This window comes from Gekko japonicus, unplaced genomic scaffold (assembly GCF_001447785.1).
Source record: "Gekko japonicus isolate JY-2015 unplaced genomic scaffold, Gekko_japonicus_V1.1 scaffold1116, whole genome shotgun sequence".
NCBI classification, from domain to species: domain Eukaryota; kingdom Metazoa; phylum Chordata; class Lepidosauria; order Squamata; family Gekkonidae; genus Gekko; species Gekko japonicus.
Genome location: NW_015172590.1, coordinates 291,820 through 313,862, shown reverse-complemented (window position 1 = coordinate 313,862; position 22,043 = coordinate 291,820). Strand labels below are relative to the sequence as shown.

Genomic DNA, 22,043 nt, shown 5'->3' with positions numbered 1-22,043 from the left:
GGCATCAATGTGGCAAATGGGGTTCAATGTGGCCAAGTGCAAACTGATGCACAGTGGGGCCAAAAATCCTAACTATAAATACACGTTGATGGGGTTTGAACAGGCAGAGACTGACCAAGACAGAGATCTAGGAGTCATAGTAGATAACTCACTGAAAATGTCAAGACAGTGTGTGACTGCAATAAAAAAGGCCAACACTATGCTGGGGATTATTAGGAAGGGAATTGAAAACAAATCAGCCAGTATCATAATGCCCCTGTATAAATCGATGGTGCGACCTCATTTGGAATACTGTATACAGTTTTGGTTACCACACCTCAAAAAGGATATTATAACATTGAAAAAAGTGCGCAAAGGGGCAACTAGAATGATAAAAGGGCTGGAGCACTTTCCCTATGAAAAAAGATTAAAGCCCTTGGGGCTCTTTAGCTTGGAGAAATGACAACTGAGGGGTGACATGATTGAGATTGACAAGATTATGCATTGGGATAGAGCAGGTAGAGAAAGAAGTACTTTTCTCCCTTTTTCACAATACAAGAACCCGTGGGCACTCAATGAAATTGCTAAGCAGTCGGGTTAGAACAGATAAAAGGAAGTACTTCTTCACCCAAAGAGTGATTAACACATGGAATTCACTGCCACAGGAGGTGGTGGCGTCTACAAGCACGGATGGCTTCAAGAGGGAATTAGATAAACATATGGAGCAGAGGTCCATCAGTAGCTATTAGCCACAATGTACAGATAGGAATTCTTGCTTTGGGACAAGTGATACATTGTATTCTTGATGCTTGGGGGGGCAACAGTGGGAGGGCCTCTAGTGTCCTGGCCCCACTGCTGGACCTCCTGATGGTACCTGGTATTTTTGGCCACTGTGTGACAGAGTGGATGGGCCATTGGTCTGATCCAGCATTGGCTTCTCTTATGTTCTTATACACATAATCATCAGTTGATGACTGGAGCATGGAAAGATGGCTTGTGTATGGCCTGAAGGCTGGTCACACAGCAAGTGTCCTGAATCCAAGCAGGATTGTGTCTGGTTGGAGCTTGGATTAGAGACTTCCTGAAAAGTCTGTGTATGTTGCCTTCAGTTTCATGATGAAATATAAATAATTTCAGGTCTGCTGTGGAAGAGCAAGATTCGAGTCTAGTAGCACGTTAAAGACCAACAAGATTTCCAGAGCATAAGCATTTGAGAGACTAAAGATATAAATAAGTAGTCATCATAGATTAAACACCACAGAATCATCATATCATTTTACATTATATCTAACTTAGTGAGGACAGTTTACACATTCATGTTGAGGGCAATTTTATTGATTTATTGAAAGTATTTCTGTCCTGCTGTTTCATCCTAATATGAATCACCAGGGCTGGTCACAATACACTATGTGAACAAACAAGTATTATAATATATATATATATCAAACAACAATATATTTTCAAAAAGAACACCCACCCAGCTAAAAGGTAAAAGAAAATGCAGTAAGTCCAAAGACAATAAAAGACCAGTGCCAATAAAAACACAATTATAATTACAAGTAGCCAGTGTTAGCATAAGCAGATCATAAGTGAAAGGTCAAAGAGGATTGTTGCCAGCTTGTAACTAAAGACCAAAAGAACTGAGGGCCAGACAGACTGCTCTTGAAAGAGCATTCCTGAATTGTTGAGTGATAAGCCCCTGAAAAATGAGATGTTGTGTACTCTGAAGCACTACAGAAGACATCAGAAGATTCCATGCTTAGAATTCTCCCTATCACACCAAGGGGAAAGCTAGGTTAGGATTGTCCTCCTTGACACCTGTCTCTATGTACAGAGTAGTGTTTAGTCCTCTGTGCAGTTTAGAATGACAAAATCAAGATGTAAGGGTGCCACCACCTCTGCATTTCCTTATCCATGTATGCACGAGTCATTGTCTCATGGCAACAAACAACTAAGAGATCCAAATTGCTTTCATGAAAATTTGGCTCAAGCTTCCTAATACGGAAACAGAATTTCCTAAGGCAGACACCAAAACATCAGCGAGCCCAGACCCATACAGAGCAGAACTGTTCAGGAGGATCCATTTTGTTTAAACTTTCTTCAAAACGCATATTGTGCTCACTAAAACTTTCCATAATTTCTTGTTTTCCCAACTTCTTTCAGACTGCAAAATGCTACAGAATGATTTGCTGTCTTTGAGGGTCAATAAATGAATTGTATATGAAACACTGAACATGACAGTAAAACTGAAGAGATTTGGCTTTCTGAGAGCACTGACGTCATAAGAGGCTGTAATTCTGCCATAATACTGAGGGAACATTGTCTGTTTAAATGAAGAAGGGCCAAAAGCTAGAGAATTTGAAATGAGAAATGCAGACCGTCTAGATAACCATATTTATTTACCATGCTAGATAGTTAAGATGGGAGTTCGTTTTTAAGTAACCAGTTGGATAGATTTACACTTTCCCCTCAAAATAGCAACATAAGAATACCATATTTTGGGGGGAAGACTAAATAGATCTTAAAAGCATGACTCTGCTGTACTACCTAGTCCCGTCTGGTTTCCATTGTTAGCAGGGGTCATTTCATAGAAAAAGAGCTAGGGGAACTCATTAGCATAACTCATTAGCATATGCCACACCCCCTGACATCAGGGGCCTGGCGGTGGACCTGCAAGGCCAGCGGGAGTGCGAGGAAGCCCCGCCAAGGCCCTCCCTGGCCCCAGGCAGGCAAGGATGGGGAGAGGCGGGGAGGAAGCAACTTACCCTCCCTCTTCTCCTGCCTCCTCCTGGCTGAATGAGGGCTGGAAGCGGGGCGGCCGGAAGCAGGGGGCGGGGCTTCATCATGTGCCCCGCCCCCTGCACCTTACCCGGGGGAACTGTGTTCCCCCGCGTTCCCCCCCGAAATGACCTCTGATAGTTAGTATATAAAACAATGCAATGCCTCTCCTGTCCCTGCACTTGCTTTATAGTGTAGGAGGATGGTACAGTATATTTTCTGTAGACAGACGTAGCCACCAAGTGTGTTTTTTTTTTAATTTAATATTTCTAGGAAGTATTATTGCTTTGATCCAACAGCAGCCATCAATAAATGTACATCAGAGATACGCTCTCTTTCTTAGAAGGTGGTTCCCACTGGAAAGCATTTAAATGCTTCAGTTTGGTTTTAGGCACTTTAAATATTTAACCAGTTTCCTCTTTGCTGTGTGTAACAGCTGTGAATGCTGACCTATCATTTCTGTTGCTTTCCATCCAACCATTTTTGCAAAGGTGAGTCAGTATTTTGCCACAGGACCAATTGAGTTCAGTTAGTTGAGGTATCTGTGGTTATATCAAATCAAACATCTGTTGCTCTGTACTCAGATTAGCCATCATTAATAATATCCCTACCTCATGGCAGTTCTAATGGGGTTTTGAACAGAGGTTATATGACATAGTAGGATAAGTAGTGAGCTGAAATTACTGTGTAGCGTTAGATGGATTTTCATTGGCTAAGACTCATTTAACCTTCGTAAGCTTAAAAATAAGTGAATGTTGGTAGTTCCAAGAGTAACAGACTTGGGTTTCAAACCCATCAGATGTTTTAAGAGGGTGGCTTCTGATGCCAGTCCATGTTGTTCTATGAAACCATCATGGCCTAGAATAAGGAGGATGTATTTAAATCTGGGGTAGACTCAGTGTGATTACCAGAACTGCAGTCATAGTTCTTCCAATGGATGTGAGGGCGAATTCCACCCCAACCAAATATACCAGCTCATGTCTTATTTGCACTCTGCACTAACATGCTACAGAAAAGATTCCAGCACACCACTATGTGTGGAAGTGATTGAGGTGATCCTTACAGAGAAAACTGCAGTGGTGGACATGGAAATTTTAAGGATCCTTTGATCAATTGCTTCAGAGATGCCTAGTCAGGAAGATTGGGCATAGTTCTATTTTCCACATAGAGATTGTGAGAACAGGAATTCCTATGGAGGAACGGAAAACAGAGGAATTCAGATTCCTAGAGAAGAGAGCATAGTAGTCGTCATGGTTCTTGTGTGTGAATCTTTTTGTAGGATCCATGGCATCTGGTTTTCTTTGCCAAGCTTTTGTCTGTGTATTAGGATAATTTGGCCGCCATCCAGGGATTTTCCAGTGCTGGGAATCTTCTGAAAGTCTTGTTGTGCTTCAACACTATCTGCTTCCTCCCCTCTCCTTGTGCTGCATTTCTGGGGTGAATATGGCCCTGCAGCACCTGGGAACATTAGTGTTCTGATGTTATGTGTGACATCAGTCGGGGATCCACAATCTGACTCATGTCACACATGTTACCTGATTGAGCCCTGAGAATCTGCTGGGTCTCAGGGTGTTTTGGCAGTCTGCACAGATGGCCACTGCTGCAGTACAAGACACAACACTTAGTGCCTTAAGCATGTCTGTTCTCCCCTACCTACCTGCATCACTATATCGATTGCATTTTTTACCCTGCATTTCCTCCCAGGAGTTCAGGGTAGCACAGGCAGGGGTGCCCTCCCCCCTCCTTTTAATCTTCACCACTACTTTGTGCAGCAGATAATATGGCAGCCGGCAACTGGCCCAGAATCACACAGTGAGCTGAGCAGCGGTTTGAACCTGGGTCCCTCCAGTCTTAAGGGCCTTGCACCAGCCATTGTAGCACGCTGGTTGCCTGTGGAAAGGAAATGTTTGCTGTATGTGTTTAAGCTGTAGCTATAATGAGCACAACCAGCTTGTCTGTGAGATTAAACTTCCTGTAATTTTAACTGTAAGAAACCATGGTGGTCAGTTTACTAACATCTCTTTGAAGAATTCATTGCAAGGCAGGCAATTGCAGACAAGATCAATACCGCACACAGATCAGAATCTTTTTCAGTATCAAGGAGGAGCCTGTCACACAGTCGTCCTCAGAGCAAGCGTACAGGAAGCATATAAATATATGTTATCTGTTTTCAGTCTGAAATAGTGGAGGGCAGGCAAATGTCACCTATTATTACCATCTTTTTCTCTCTCAAGGCTGCTGTGTCTTTAATATGCAGAAGTCTAGCAATTTCCCATCACCACATCTGCATATCAGTAAAAGTTTCAACAGCTTTATTTATTCTTGATCTACATTAAGCCGGGGGAAGTTGCCAGAGCTAATTTTCTGCAAGTGAGCCTATGATCTGCCCCAAAGGGCTGCATTATCGTCAAATGGAGACACATCGATGGGTAGCCTTAAGTCACTTCTATGAGGACTAGCTTTCAGGAAGCTTCCTGGACATGGATTCAGAAATCACACAGTTATGGGTATTCTGTTGCATTGCGTCTGGGCTATGTTTTACATGCCCTTTAAATTATGATAGAAGGCTATTATATCTTGCCTCTAAAAGGGAATGTTCATTTAATGTAGGAGGGAAAATCTGTAATACGGAACAATTTCAAAAATTTTGCATGGCTTCTACAGATATGCTATCCTTGTTTTTATTTATTCATTCCACAGATTCCAGAAACAAAGCAGCAATCAGGCACCAAAGCTGAGTCTCCAGAGGGGTACTATGAAGAAGCGGAGCCCTATGGTATCTCTACAAATGGTACAGAATTATTACCTGCATGTTACACAGAATTTAATTACTTGGACAAACACTGATGTCTCTGAAAATATGGTTTTAATTACTGGAACAAACCCTCTCAAACACACAGTTGCCAATGTCATACAAATGCTTCTTGCATTCTCAGTTAAAAGTGAAAGTATCTAGATTGTATCAGTGGTATCCAGTATTCCCTCTAAGCTGAGGGAAAAATTCACAGTTTTTTTAGCCACTGGCTCACGCATCTCTGTCTTAGCTCAGAAAGGATGGCTCCAGAGCAAATGAATTTATCCAGTAGCCAAATCGCTCGCTCACAACTTTAATGCCAGTAGCTCACAAAGTAGAATTTTTGCTCACAAGACTCCGCAGCTTAGAGGGAGTATTGGTGGTATCATTGATAAATTGGTAGATGCAAAGTTCTGTCAAAGCTGAATGTAACATTACTCAAACATCCTATATGTACTATAAGGAGCCTTTGGCCTTGCTTTGCAGTTCAGGATCCTGTGCAGAGGAGGAAGTGCATTAGATTCCTTCTCTCAGTTCCTTCCTTTATAACACCATGCACCACCTTCTGTCCTATTCATTACCTTTTCTTGCATAGTAACATCCAGCACATTTGAATGGAAGCCTATAGGCTCATTTGTTTTTGAGGTGGCAGCACCATGCACATGGGGACTTTGCCAGCTCATTATAAAGTGGGAGGCATTTGTGTGAAACAGTCCTATGAACAACTCCAAAGGAGAAAATGCTTGAAAAGTGGTGTTTTCTCTTGACTTGGTAACTTCCAGGGCAACAGGTTGGCTGCTGTGTGAGACAGGATGCAGGACTAGATGGTGGACCACTGGTCTGATCCAGCAGGGTCTCTTTATGCTCTTATGTTCTGAGTGTTTCATAAGGGGCTGTTTCATGTAAATGTCTCCTCCCCATGTGATGAAAAAAAATCTCAGTGAAGATAACTGTATCTCTCAAAAGATGTGTGGATCAGGCTCAGCTGCAATGACATCACCTGCAAGAGAGTATGGAGCACATGTGTGACCACCAGCTCCTTGTTCCCCCTTTGAAAAGCAGGATTAGATGCAACAGCTGTATCAAAGGAGTGTCTGTTGTTCCACTCTAGCCTCTAGTAGATCTACATTGCTTTCTGACATGTGCCTGCCTGCTGATGGAGGCAGTCTGTGGCATGCTATGGAACAGGCCAGGCAGCTCCTTACAGTGCAGTCCTCATCAGAGTTACACCCTTCTATGTTTATTGAAACCACTGGGCTTAGAAGGGTGTAACTCTGTTTAGGATTGCATGGGTAGAAGTCTGGGTGTTTGCCAGGGAAACAATACATTATTTTTGGTTCTGCCACACACTTGGAAAAATATATAGCTGCTCAAGCATGTAGAAACATGTAGAAAACTCACTGGGGATTGCTGTTTAACCAAACTATCACTGGGATCAAAAGATAAAATTTGCCACATTGCTCCTAATATTCTAATTACTAGCCGATTTTTCCCAGCAACAGCTTTACTGCTTGGCCAGCTGAATACAGACATTTGTAAATCCTCAGCAGGGTGTGTCTAAGACATCCCGTCTCCCCAGTTTATTCTCTGTATTAAAATGTATTTGGATGTTCAGTGACTTTACTAAATTAGCTTTTAAACGATCTATGTGTTACTTGATGATATGCTGTAATGGGCATATGTCTTTATCCATCATTACGTGATTCAAGTGGACATCTAATACCTTTGATAAGCAAAGATGTGAGATGATATTTGTAGGCTGCAATCCTATGTGTACTTACTTGGGAGTAAATACCATTGAAATTAGTGGGTCTTACTTGAGAGAAAACATGGAGAGAAGGAGACTACATGTTTAGTGAAGACTGCACCAAAAACCTATTGCCACACTTCATGGCATACTGTTCTGTGTGCCCAGAGCTCCTCATCTGCTTCAGAGTCATGGGATAGTAGTGGGTCAACCAAGAGAAGGAAAAGTTTGTTTTGGCCCTTTCTGCATGTTCCTTTTAATCCATGTTCACCACGGTGTCCTCAAAGCAATTCTGCACTAAAATCGAATCCAACCTTCTTTTATTCTGGGGTTCTTTTTCCATTCTGCACTAAAATCGAATTCAGCCTTCTTTTTATTCTCTCCCCCCCCCCCCCCCCACGTTCTGCATTATGCTATCTCCCTTCAGTGGTTGGCCCAATTTCAGCCCGCTGTTGCCCTGGGTTTTTTTGGATGCTGTTTTGCCGCAGACTTCAGTCACCTCAACTCAAAAACTGAGATAATCTGGAGTGGCAGGCAAATGTGGAAAGGACTTTAGTCTTCCTTCTTCTTTCCCCCGCTTCTTTAATCTCCCTCTTCTTGTGCCTCAGACACACCTCATCTGAGGTGCTTGGTGTATAATTCCCAAGACTCATGACATTTACATTTATCCTTTTATACCAGACACCTCAGATGCTTTCTTTCTCAGTTAAGGAAAGGGGAGAAAAGAAGAGACTGGGAGAATCTTTACTTCTCTTAGCTGGGCCTGTGACCTGTAATTTGTTCCACTACTTTGACTCTGCAGTAGATGAAGATGGAGAATTTTAGGAGAAATGTGTGTCCTTATATATTTCCTTTGCTTTGAAAGTGAGTATGACAAAGCTCATATAAAAGATAATGAACTTTGGTGGCATCTGTAATCACCCTGTATTCTGGCCCTGTATGAGCAGAACCGAATGGTATCGCAAGAAACATGAAGGACCTGAGTGGTACTGAATATTGAATAATAGTTGTTCAGATTGAATTTACACCTTCCGATGCTGTTTATCATGACTGGGTCACAGAGGCTGCTAGAATGTTTTAGCTGACTGAGTGTTCTTCTCATCCTTGTATATTTTGCTGTAAGTTCCTACTCCTCTGCTAGAAAAATATAGTTCATGGTTTAATAATTAGTGAAGCTGCTTTGTGGTTCATTTGTAGGTCTGTTTCTTTCTCTTTTTGTTCTTCATGTGTGATTATGCAGGTCTTTACGGTAGGCTTTCACCTACTGGATCCAGTACAGGTTTGCAGGTTACTGAGGGAGTAATATATGCCACAATAACCATGGGTATGGCATGCTTTCATAACCTATCACTCATGCATTGCTTTTCAGTCTTCTGTCATTTGACCAAAGACAATCGCTTCATCCCCTGCAAGATATATAGCAATTGATTATCCCCCCACCCCCAATATCATTTTGTCACCCTAAATGTGTATACAGTATATAGAGGAGAAGTGATAGAGAATCAGCATTTCACTGCTTTTTGCAATTTCTTAGCCAAGTACAAAAAAAAAAAAAGATATGGGTGTCACTAGCTGGTCATACCTATGGAAACAACAGGGGAAGGCTTAGTTCAAAATCCTTCCAAGGGAGTCTTTTTCACTGAGCACTGGAGAGGAATATTAGTGGCCAGTTATTCATGTTTAGCGATAAGCAGTATGCTAGAAAATTAGAAGGTAATGAGGAACATTAATTTAGGCTGCCGCTGAGTCTTTGCAAAACCAACACAAGATGCTGGAACAGTTTAGGAAAACCCAAGCAAGAGATGCTGGGACTATGAGTCTGCCAGGAGCATGCCTTTCACCTGCTACAGAGATCCCAAAGCCTCATAGAGCATCAATCTGGAGGGGGAATCGTGGTGTCACGGCCTCCACCGAAACTTTTTTTTATTAGGATTTTGTTGAAACTTTATACTCTTTATTTTGCGAGCATCCTGCAGGTCTAGGACATACTCTTTTTCTTATGGGAGCTGCTTTTCCTCTGCCTACTTTTATGAAGCGCTCAGGACAGCTCAGTAGCAAAGCAGTTAGGCAATCTACCTTAAATTAGTGGTCAGGGAGCCCCACACCACCACAGGCCCAAATTCTGTATCTAAGGTCAAAGATAACATGGAACCAGTTCAGCTAAAGTCAGGCACACCTAACATAAATAAATTCCTTTTAATCAGTCTTAGGCTACAGAACTAACATACTTAACCTGGGGTTAAACACCCATCTATAAAGTGGCCTTTCTGAGTATGTATGCATAAGATTGCACTGTCAGTCAGAACTAATTTTAGCAGGATTGTGGCTACCAAATTCGGGAGGAGCACATTACAAAACAAATGCAAAGGACCATAGCTTTGTATACCACTAAATAATCTCTGAGTACCTTTCACGGGAGTAAACAATCCTGGATGGAGTCGTTTAGAAGAGTCCCCTTGGATTTATTTCATTAGCCACAGTGTGGCTCTGTCAAAGGCTGTTGATGGAATCTGTACACAGGGAGACAGGGAGAAGTAGGGACCTTAGGGTACAAGGTACCAGGTAGCTCTAAAGATACTGTCCCGAGAAGAATGTCCACAGTTCTAATGGTTGCCTGTACCAATACAAGCAACAAATCTAGACATCACAGGTGACAATGGCTTAGAGTTTCTGTTGGCAGAAAAACGTGGAGACCAAGCCTCAAGGTGGGGCCTTGAGTTCTCCTGGAATTACATCTGATTTCCACATTACAGAGATCAATTCCTCTGGAGGGCATGGCAGCTTTGGAAGGAATCTATGCCACTGCATATCCATGGAGCTTCCTCTCCTCCCCAGACTCTGCCCTCTCCCGAATCTCCAGGAATTTCCCAAGCAAGTTGGCAACCTTGCCCCTCAGTCACATCTGCAAGCTTCTTGTGGATCCCAGCATTTTTTTAAAATGCTTCATCCGCTAACATTCTCCTAAGGTTAACAACCTGTTGATTCATTTTTTAAAAAGACTGTCCCCATGTTTTGTAAACAGATTACAATGAGATCTTAATACTTTGCGAGGAAGGGAAACAAACCTTTAGTTAGTAAACCAGGAGTCTCCCACTGTGCTTGCCTGGGCTTGAAAGGTTCTGCATAGTTTAGGTAGTTGTTGCATTATCACTGGTCTGTGCAGTCCCCAGACTCCTTCATGCCGCCAGTTCAAACAACCCCCTCCTCCCTCTTCAATTCTCGATCTGCCACCCCCACACCAATACCTAGATGCTACAGTGGGGAAGACCCAGCAGCTTATCCAGAAGAAGAGCAGAAAAAGGATTGCTTAAGACCGATGTTCTCTTAGTTGATTCATGGTTTACCAGTTATCATCTTTGAAATTTGACACTCAGGGAACAGAGCCTGTTTCATGAGTAGCTTTTGGCAGATAACAACTTGCACTCCCTCTGCAGGTTTTTGCTTTTCTAGCCGAGTATCTAAAACCTATACAAAACATTTGATAGCATCTCAGGAATGTGTTCAAAGCAAGAAACTAAGCAGGGTGTGTCTACAGAATGGAAGTCTTTGATGGTCCTATTCAAAACAACAGTTTGGATAAGAAGCCAATGAGCTCAGGTCTGTTCCTGGAGATGAAACAAGCAGATAGCTCCCAAAATTAACAAACATGAACTACACAATTACTGCATCTTGTAGGTCGGCAGTTTCTCTTTTCAAGATTTGCTGGTAATTTGAAGACATTTCCAGCTTACAAACCTGGACCTTTTAAGGGTCTTTGTTGTATGAGAATGTTGTTAATTTGGGGCACTTTAGTTGCCGAGAAGCAAATGCATAAATTTACTTCACAGAAGAAGAGTTTGTTTTAATACCTCCCATTTCTTTACCCTAAGGATCAAAGCCTCCCCTACCTTGTGAGGTAGTTATGGTTGAGAGAGTTCTGAGAGAACTGTGACTGGCCCAAGGTCACCAGCCGGCTTTATGTGGAGGAGTGGGGGAATCAAACCTGGTGCTGCAGATTAGAGTTTGCTGCTCGTGCTGGCTGAATTATCCACCGATCATCCAATTTATTTTATTTTACTTTTGCTGTCAAATCGCAGCACATTTATGACAATACCATAGGCTTTTCTGATTGCAGTCAGTGTTCACGTTCAAAACTTTGCCGTGGGGCCTTTTGTGTTGTACCAGCGCAGCATCACTGTTGTATGAAAGAACCCTTAATGTGGTTTTGTGGCCATATCCAGTGAACTGAAGTGCCAAGAATATCAACTGACTTCACAGGGTATACTGGACCCAGTGAGCACTGAGGCAAAAGGAGGAAAAAATTTCTTTCTCTGTCACGGGCACTTTACTGGCCCCTGGATGCCACAAGCACCCTCATATGCAACATCTGCCATCTGCCCTGTGCAGGGCTTTTTCAGGAAGGTGTGGGTAGGGATGTACAAAGCTAGGAATAAGGTGAAGGCCCCTTCCATGATGCAAGCCGCACTGTTTGTGCTGTGATGGCTCAGGCTGATTGCAAGGACCAGGCCGCTTGGCCACAGTGCTTGGACAACTTGAAGGCATGTAAAGCAGATGAGGCATGAGCAAGTGTTGCTGTCATTTGGGATATGTCTGTACCAGCACTTCCTGTCGTGTTTCTGTCTCTTAAGTTAGCCTTGCTATTAATTTCTGTCTGTACGTGTGCTCGCACAAGCTTTATGGACCTTTTGTTCTTGGGAGCATGGGTTCATTTTCTATTAAAACATCATTAAAAACATTGGGTATGTTCTGCACAAATCGGTCTCTTCACTCCTTTTAATAGCAAATGTGGTTGTGGAATGCCTGTCAATAGGGCACTGAAATGGGGATAGCCACATACAAGGGAGCGGTTCCTGAATATTCAGGGAATACCTCAAATACGCAGAAGCATCTTAATTCATAAATTTAAAAAATTACCTCCCCCACCCCACCCCACGAGGTGCACATGCTCTAACCCTGATTCCTTTCTTCCATCATTCGAGGATACTGTGAGCTTTTAAGAGCTCTAATCACTTTGAACCTGGAATAATTCGGGGAGGGGGCGGTGTTAGTTAAAGCTTATTAATTTTTCATTAATCCCAAATACTTCCAGGAATTATACTGCTATAGGGTAGAGACCCTATCAGTTTGTAGTATGCTGGAATGGGGGTGATGTTAAGGTTGGGGGATACAAGCAGTGAGAGATTAGTTCCCCATTCCCAATATTTCCTCCCACAACTCTTCCACTCAGTATGGGGAGGGAGAACTAAAAATAGCTCCACCAAATCCTGCATTGTTCTGGTCAGATGTGGAATTAAAAATTCAGCTTTGTGCTCGTCATTGCTGTCACCAGGAAGTGGGTTGTCCCCCCCCCCTTGGTTGCAGATGATGGAGAAGGGAAGGAAACTAGAGCACTGTGCTGTGGGCCCGAGCCCTCATGGCATTTGTTAAATCACCTTAAAATGGCGGCAACATCTTTGTGGCAACAATGAGAAGGCCCTTGTGACTAGTTTGGCCTTATTGAGAGGCAGGACATGGGATGACTCTAAACTGCATGAGTTGTTGTCAATGATACAGTGTCCAAAAATAAATGGGTGCAATATCCTGCGGATGGCTTTGCTCTTTTGTTAGCTTCCATTTTTAAAAAACTTGCTTGTTATGTTTTTATCTTTCCAAATGTGAAAACAAAACAATGAGTTCAATAGAACCCAGGCATTTTGCTTTCAGTCATGATGACCCTCACCCCGAAAATAGATATATAATAACAATATTGACCCCCTGTGTTGCTGTGAGAGTTTCTTTATCGCTGCTGAACTTGGTTTTAATGAATTAAAAACAGTACTGCAAACAAAATATGCAGAATATAAAATTACTTATCTACATTTGCACAGTTTTTGTCAAGTGCTAAAAGCGAAAGTCAAAAGCTGTTCCCCTTTCAAGAAAAATGACCCTTCTCATCAGCTTCACTTATTTGAATAAGTACATAAAAACATAACATTCAATATGATCATTTGTAGTCTGTGTTTGGCTTGTGCATGCTGATGAAAGTCACGTGAGCAACACAAGATAAGTAAAGACGAGCAACCTTTATTGCACCAACTTTTAAGCCATCCTTGTCTTCTTGGCCTCACTGGTCATGCTTGCTGTCGTAATGTTCCCCAGCTTACCTAAGGGGGCACGGAAGAATCAAAGGCGCGTTGTTTTCTCCCCCATGACTGCAGATGATGGAGAAGTGGTCAGCAGCTCTTACGAATCCTATGATGAGGAAGAGAGCAGTAAGGGCAAGTCAGCTCCACACCAGTGGCCTTCCACCGAAGCTTCCATTGAGCTAATGAAAGATGCCCGGATCTGTGCTTTCCTGTGGCGAAAGAAATGGCTGGGGCAGTGGGCCAAGCAGCTATGCGTCATCAAGGACAGCAGGTTGTTGGTATGTTAGTGCTCAATGGGGTGGGGTAGTCTGAAACAAGGTATTTTCTCAAAGCCAAACTCTGACAGAATATTGACACTCTTCAAAATTCTATATATTAACATGACCAAGTAGTATTTAGGAGCGCTATAGAAAAGCTGTCGTGGCTAGAAATGTTTGCACTGATAATTTGGTCTTGTGCTTAGTGGTGTACCTAGCCTATTTGGTGCCAGGGGCGGATAAATTGTTAACACCCCCCCCTCTATTTTTGGGGAGGACATCAAATCACAGCTAACTTATGGGGGATGGGGAGGTTGGAAGCCCAGCAGAACCAGTGCATTGTACAGTGCCCAGCAAATCCAGTGCCATTGTGGCAATGCCAGCAGATGTCAAGCACAGAATCACCGTCCAAGTGTGTGTGTGTGTGTGTGGGTGGAAGCCCAGCAGAACCAGTGCCTTCTGTTCATAATATTAACAATGGTTTGCTACTATACTACTCTTAAATACATTCTGTTTCCAAGGGAGATAGGGATGAGAAGGTCTTGGGACCAAGAAGTGAAAATAAAAGGGGAGGGGTGGAAAATTAGGGATTAGATGAAGGGAGAAAGAAATGTATGAGAAACATGCAGAAAAGAGAGAGAGATTAGGAGAGGGAAAGGTGCTGCAGCAGCCTAACTACTGTTTTACAAGATCTGGCTGAGTTGGGTGCAGTGTTCCCTCTAAGCTGAGTTAGTGTGAGCTAGCTCACAGTTCTTTAGCCTCCAGCTCACACATTTTTGTCTTTGTTCAGGAAGGAGGGCTCCAGAGCAAACTAATTTATGCAGTAGCCAAATCGCTGACTCACAGCTTTAATGCCAGTAGCTCACAAAGTAGCATTTTTGCTCACAAGACTCCACAGGTTAGAGGGAGCATTGGTTGGGTGCAAAGAATGGAAGAGAGAAAGGCTAGACTATTGGAGAAATGACCTGCAGGCTGGCAATTACTGTAGCAGCTATCAGCTTGCTGGCTCAGTTGTTGTTAAGCAAGTTTGCTTCAGTCTTGGAGAAAAGGAAGTCTAGCCCATCCTACCATGCTTTTTCTTATGTTCAGACTTCTCTGTGCCCCTAGTGGCTGCAGCAAGAATTGCAGTTTATAAATAAAGATGTGAGGCTGGACTCTAGCTTCAAGGGCTCCCTTCAAGGGTCTTCCTCAAGCTGTGCCCAGGGCAGACCGCACCCTCACCCCATCCTTGGTACACCACTACGTGTGCTGCTACCTAGAGTCCTTCAGAATAGATAGGAATGTGCCACTGGGAGTGGTGGTTCACCCTGTTCCCACTGGATGTCTGAGCGTGTCTGTATAAATGAATAAAGATATGTATGGGTGTTGTGCATCTATAGGAAAGATGTGTGTTGGGGACCACGGATTTGCAGTGTCTAAGGACACATCTACCCATTCTCCCATAACTTCCAAACAGAGCTACCAACTGCTGTCACACAAATCGGATTTCTAGCCCCCAGGTCTTGGCAGGGGTTCCCCCGCTTTTGGGGAAGCCCTGCCCCCAAGAGTGACCACCCGCCCAGCCAGCCCTCTCTCTCCCCTCCTCCCAGATTTAAAAGGCTTCAGCTGATCAGCATGGACCACATGGCCTGCTGATCAGCTGGAGGGCCCTTTAAAGGGTCATGCTCGGCTCATGAAAAGCCCCTTTAAAGGGTCTTTTTGTGAGAAGGGGGGGCCGCAGCATGCAGGGCTGATTTCCCCAGCACCGCGGCCCCCACCCCACTTGCAAAAAGACCCTTTAAAGGGGCTTTTTGCAAGTGCAGCATTCGGCCCGTGGCCGCCCCTCTCCCTCCCTCCTAGATTTAAAAGATTCTCCAGCTGACCGGCACCCACGTGGTCCCCACCAATCAGCTAAAGCCCTTTAAATCTGGCAGGAGGGGAGGGAGAGGGGTGGTGGGGTGGGTGGTTGTTCTTAGGGGTGGGGCTTAAAGCATCCCTGCCCACCTCCGGAATGCCCCCCAAATCCCCCTGCCAGAGCGATGAGGGGATGTGGCAATCCTAGACACAAAATACCTTAAGAATTAAAAACATGATGGCAGGTCATCTGTTTTGAATGGTTGATCTCCATAAAGCTACCTTATTCCTTCTTCTCCAAGTGCTACAAGACGTCCAAGGACCACAGCCCCCAGCTGGATGTTAGTTTGGTGGCCTGCAGTGTCATCCACAAGGAGAAGAATGTGAGGAAGCAAGAGCACAAGCTGAAGATCATCCCAATGAATGCAGATGTCATTGTGCTGGGCTTGCAGAGTAAGGACCAAGCAGAACAGTGGCTCAGGGTGAGTGGGCTGGTCTCATGGACATCTATTACTGTCTGGGGTTTTTTGGCCTTTTTGTGTGTGTGCATGCCTGTGCCTGGAAGTCATAGCGACCTCTGGCAACTCCTACTGGGGCATGGAGGGTGTTCAGAGAAGTGGCTTGGTAGCCTGCCTCTGCCTCCCAACCCTGGTATTCTTTGGAGGTCTCCCATCCAAATACTTGCCAGGGTTGGCCCTGCTTAACTTCCAAGATCTGATGAGATTGGGCTTGCCTGGGCTATAGAGTTCAGGGCACTGTCTGTCACTATATTGAGGGCTTAGGGCTGCCAGGTCCCCGGGGTGGGGGGGCAGGGGTTTGCTTGCTCAAGGGCCCCCCGACCCGCTGGTCTGGATCTGGCCGGTGGGGTTAAGCCGACGTGCCTGGCATGATGATGTCGCCCGGAGGTGACATCATCACGGTGGGCACGTCACCAGTGGGACACTCTAGCATTCGGCCTGAAAACTCTTCCCCCCCGCCGCCACAATTGGTAAGAGACCTGGCAACTCAGAATTTGGTATCTGGCTCTGAATTTATTCTCCCGTTGTTCTAAAATTGTTAATATGAAGCACGTTTTTAGTCCATATGGTTATGGAGAGATACATGGGCTGTTCATGGTGAAACCTGAGAAGGCCAGAGAAGAACCAGGAATGAGCAAAGGGTGGAGCCGCTGTGCTGTGTTTAGTCCCCATCTCCCCCTTCACAGGGGCAGGCCTTGCAGGCAGGCCCATAGCCAGGATTTTTTTTAATTCAGGGGGCCTTTAAATAAGTTGGGGGGCACTGACATCACAAAAAAAAATTAAAAACTCAGGCTCGCCAGTTGGAGCACCTGTAACCACTTGGAGCCAAAGAGGCTGCTGAGTTCTCCACGTAAATACGAATGGAAGCTGTTCCCGAGTGCTTGGTCAGGCAAGACGGCTCTGAGCATGGCACCCTGGTGCTGGTTGGCCTGGTCCTGCAGGGGGGGAGGCAGAAGGGCCAGCAAGCCCCCGCAGGCGTGGTCCACTCTCAGCTTCTCCTGCTCCCTCGGTGGCAGAGCCTCGCCTTCCCTTTGCAGCCTCCTCCCTGGCCCGCTGGACTCCTGACGGGTCTTGCCACCACCGCACTTGTGGCCACCCTCGGTTGATGCCACTGGTGCTCCGTGGCCAGATAGGGCTGCTGACACTGCTGTTCCTCCTGCTGGTGGGCTGTGCTGCCCTGGTAAGTGCCCCCCCCGGCTGCTGTCTCCTCCCTCCCTCCCTCGACGGCTTCCAGCCTCCACAGGACTCTTGGAATCTGGGAAGGCAGTGGCTCATCCTCCGGGACCTGGGCATGGTCTTTGCCTTCAGATCGCACCGCTGTTGCCATGTGGCTGGAGAGAACATGCCAGAGCTGCTCCAGGGAAACTGGCCAGCTGCTTGGGAAAGGAGGAGCAGCGGCAGTGGAGGAGCAAGCCGTGCCGGAGGAAGGGGCAGTGGCGATGGCCCTGGGCTAGATGGAAGTCATGGGGCCTTGTCAGGAAGTGGGGGGGGGGGAGGCCCCGAAATGCCCCACTTTAGCTACGGACCTGCCTGCAGGAAATGTATTTTCTCTGATGTCTACTCTGAATACATTACTTTTCCTAGTTGCAAAGTAATGCAAGACGATGTGCTGAGAGTTGTCCCTCAGTCATCGTTTTTCATTCTCGGTGCTTTCTCTAAGCAGCACCATAAAAGCCTCTTCTTAACGCTCAGAAGGGGTTAGATCTTGGCTGCTAAGCAGGGTCAGCCCTGGTTAGTACTTGGACGGGAGACCACCAAGGAAGTATGAGGTTGCTACACTTCTGTATACAGCACCTCCTTCTGGTAAAGCCTTGTTTCATCTTCACTGGTCTTCTGTTTGTTGTTGTCCAGTCACATAGTCAAGTCCAACTCTTCATGACCCCATGAACCACATCATGCCAGGCCCTCTGGTCGTCCACCATCCTACGGAGTTTGCTCAATGTCTTCTGTGCTCACTTGAATTTTGTAACTGGTGCCAAAGCATGGCTGCAGTGTTTCTGATTTTAAATATGTGGGTTTTTAAAAGTAAGTTTAAAAAGTTAAAGTTTTTATAGCAACAGGCTTAGTGCTCACTCGAATTTTGTAACTAGTGCCAAAGCATGGCTGCAGTGTTTATGATTTTAAATATGTGGTTTTTTAAAGTAAGTTTAAAAAGTTAAAGTTTTTAGTAAGTGGTCTATGTTGCTGGAAAGATACTCCTAGACAGCAGTTGGAGTCCTGTGCTCGGAAACTGAAACAATGGAGTTCTCTGTGCAAAAACAGGATTTGAGTGGCTAAATCTCCCGGCCCACCAACTAGAGTTGCCAACGGCCCTGAGGAAAAAAATGTCCTGTCTCTTCAATAGAGGCTTAATGTGTGGATATGGATATTTGAAGCTTTTCATGGCATGGAGATAAATACCATATCCTAGGATAGCCCTGGGATAGTCATGTATGGCTGCGAGAGTTGGACTATAAGGAAGGCTGAGCGCCGAAGAATAGATTCTTTTGAACTATGGTGCTGGAGAAGACTCTTGAGAGTCCCTTGGACTGCCAGAAGATCAAATCACTCTATCTTAAAAGAAATCAACCCTGACTGTTCCCTGGAAGGCCAGATAATGAAACTGAAGCTCAAACACTTTGGCCACCAAATGAGAAGGGAGCACTCACTGGAGAAGACCCTGATGCTGGGAAAGATTGAAGGTCAAAGAAGACGGGGACGGCAAAGGATGAGATGGTTAGACAGTGTCATCGATGCAACGAACATGAAACTGAGCAAACTTCAGAGGACGGCAGAAGACAGGAGGGCCTGGCGGGATCTTGTCCATGGGGTCGCGAAGAGTCGGACTCGACTGTGCGACTGAACAACAACAAGGATAGCCCAGGATGGCCTGATCTCAGTCAGATCTTGGCTGCTAAGCAGGGTCAGCCCTGGTTAGTGCTTGGATGGGAGACCACCAAGGAAGGATGAGGTTGCAACACAGAGGCAGGCCATGGCAAACCACCTCTGAACATCTCTTGCCTTGAAAACTCTACAGGAGTCGCCATAAGTCAACTACAACTTGATAGGGAAAAAAGGTAAATAATGTCTTGTTTTCACAGGCAATTCCAGTCTGGATTTAGAGATGTGAAAAACTGCAGCCTCCCCTTTCCTGTTTGTTGGGATTACAGTGAGAAAATCGTTTCTGTCTACAAACTGAATGCTTTATTCAGGGTGTGTTGTTTACATGGTCATTCTGGGTCCTTGATCAACCAGGTCTTTCGGCAAGCACTCAGCTTCTTTGCAGGTCAATTTAAAAGAGGCTTTACAGGAATTGAGCTGCATGTCAGTTATCTGCAGTCCTTGCAGTGCAGAACAAACCCCCAAGTCTCTGCTTACAAGTTAACTCTTTGTTTTCCACACAGGTAATCCAAGAGACAAGCGGTCTGTACCCTGATGGGCTATGTGATGGGAACCAGTATATCCCAGATTCCCAGCGGCTTAGTTACCCCAAAGTATGTCTAATCTGTTAAGAGGTGATTTTGAAGGAGCACGGTTTCTCTTGCAATCTTTTGTTGCCTCACATTATTTTAATTTTTGAAAACCCATCTGGTTATACAAGGAAAGTAACTCCCAGGAAAACAGGAAAATGGTTGAAACTTGCATGGGAAGAGAACCCAACCCTTGTTTGTTGAAAGAAGTGCAACTGGAACACTGACAGGCTGCCTCTGCATTCTTTGTTATCAACACTTCTTGTGGAACGGCTTATTTTTTCAATAAGTTAGTTTGAAATTAAAATTTGGGCTTTTAGACAAAGCTGGCCAATGTAACCATTAAAATACCGATGAAAGATTTATATGAACAAGATTTTTGAAAGAGAAGCATTTTGGATATCCTTCTAGATGTAAGATTAAAAACACACTGTTAACAGGTGAAATGGAAACCTCTTTGTTGACAGATTTCTCCTTGGCTGATTCCTTAGTGTAGAACTGGAAGCTGGGGCGGGATTCTTGCATAGGCCTTATCCAAATAGTTAATTCTTAATCATTCAGATCAGAGATAGTAATAAGGAATACATAATTCCTCAAGTTAAATGGTTTTTAATCAAGACTGAAACTAAGATGATGAGTGATAAATTTATCTAGAGCCCACGTGGAAGTCTTTCTCCTGTGCCATCCATGGTTTTTGCCATCATACATCTAGAGACACACACCCCTCCATCCTCTCCTGAACTAGTCTTCGCAAATGTAAATGGGGCTTCCCTGTAGCATACGTTATGGAGATGAGTATTTCTGCCCATGCTTTGGCACTAGTGCAGCTTTGGTGCTGTGGATCTTATTCCTGCTTCCTGCCTGCAGGTGGAGTCATCTGAGAGATATTCCGTAACATCAGAAAGTGGAGGCAGCACTGAGGCTCATCCAGAACTGCAAGAAACGAAAGACGGTAACAATACACTCTCATGAATGCTGAGTTAGGCGAAGAGGGAAGGGGAATTAGGAAAAAGGCTGTCTGCAAATTGTATTTAACTCACAGTTTACTTAGATGGCACTGAGTCAGTTAGTGCTTCTGCAGTATGTTGACTTTCTTTTGCAATTATCTGAAACAACATATGGTGAAACTATATAGCAATATTATATTGTATGGATTTCTAACAAGGCTAATGAAATTAGTAATATGGGACGCTACGCTCATATAACATCTGGGTAGGCTAGTAAACAACGGGCTTTGAGCTCTGCCTGTGAGTTTAACTCCTCAAAACTATAGAATAATGTCTTCCTGGTTTCGTCAGTGGGAATTCGGCATTTTAGATCAATAGCCGCAGGCATTTGCTCTTTCACTCTCCTGCTAAACATGCCCCTTGAGTTCAGTAGGACTTGCGAGGAATGATTTTCAGGGATAGATCATTGGCCTGACTAAAAATATCACCCTGGAACTGGATCTGCTCCCCCAGCTCCTCCATACTTTTGATCGAGTTCGAGTGTGTGGTAAAACTCTAACCAGTTGTCAGGATTACAGATGACTGCTGGGTTGCATTTGCACTGTGGTAAATAGCTGCATGATAAACTGCCATTTATGTTTATTTAAAACATTTCTATGCCACCTTCCCCCCAAATAGGGTACCCAAAGCAGTGAACATCAAATGTTAAAACATTTCAACATTAAAAACTTTTCAAATTAAGTATATACAAGGAGCACACATAACACAAAGAACAGGAGGAGTAGGCCAATAGCATTTATTGAGGGTATGGCCAAACAGAACAAGAGACAGAGCAGCAGTCCTCCAGAACCACACCCTGAGCCTGCTTCGGCAGGGAGGGCGGGGTATAAATTGAATGAATGAATAAATAAATAAAACCTGCCTTTGAGATAGGACCAAAACCAACACAAAATGGTGCCTCCTAATCCCAACCTTGAGAGGCAGCCCAGAGGGATATCCCATGATTGATGGAACGAAAAGTCACTAAGAGGCCCAGGATGATTAACAGGCTCGCACTCCCCCTGTCCGTCTCCCAGTGCAGGTCATCCATCACGGCAACCAAGGCCATTTCAGTCCCATAACGAAGCTTGAGACCAGATTGGAATGGATCCCAACAACCTACTTCATCCAGTGATCCCTGAAGTTGCCCAGCCACCACTTGTTCAGACACCTTGCTCAAGAATGGTATATTTGAGACTTGATGGTAGTTAGATCTCCTGTGTCCAGAGTAGGCTTCTTTAGGAATGGGCTCACCACTGCAGAACGGGGCTCTTCCAGGCAGAAGTGGCCACTCCCTCTCTCAGGGAGGCGTGTTTACTGTCTCCCAGACCCATTCTGCCAGTCCCCTCCCCTCGCAGATTTAAGCAGCCAAGAGGGGCAAAGGTCGTACAAGCAGGTGGGTTTACCCTGCGAATGAAAGAAAAACATATTAAGCCATTAATCCACCTGAAGTTAGTGCTGGGGAAGAGCTGAAAGCTATCCGCATACCACATGGTTGCCCCTTAAAAGTGCTCTGTGGTACATCTAATGGCACTGCAGATCCAGGCATCTGAGGGCACCAGATAAGCGTAGGCATT

The 22,043-nt window shown here is 44.7% G+C and overlaps 1 protein-coding gene across 1 annotated transcript in view; it reads left to right on the top strand.

Annotated features, from left to right (window-relative positions):
• AFAP1L2 (actin filament associated protein 1 like 2) overlaps positions 1–22,043 on the top strand; it is a 111,937-nt gene that overhangs the window by 72,546 nt on the left and 17,348 nt on the right. The window contains exons 5-9 of the mRNA XM_015421517.1: positions 5,458–5,548; positions 13,496–13,701; positions 15,816–15,995; positions 19,415–19,504; positions 20,348–20,432. Of these exons, the coding sequence (XP_015277003.1) occupies positions 5,458–5,548; positions 13,496–13,701; positions 15,816–15,995; positions 19,415–19,504; positions 20,348–20,432 (652 nt within the window). The remainder of the gene's footprint in view (positions 1–5,457; positions 5,549–13,495; positions 13,702–15,815; positions 15,996–19,414; positions 19,505–20,347; positions 20,433–22,043) is intronic.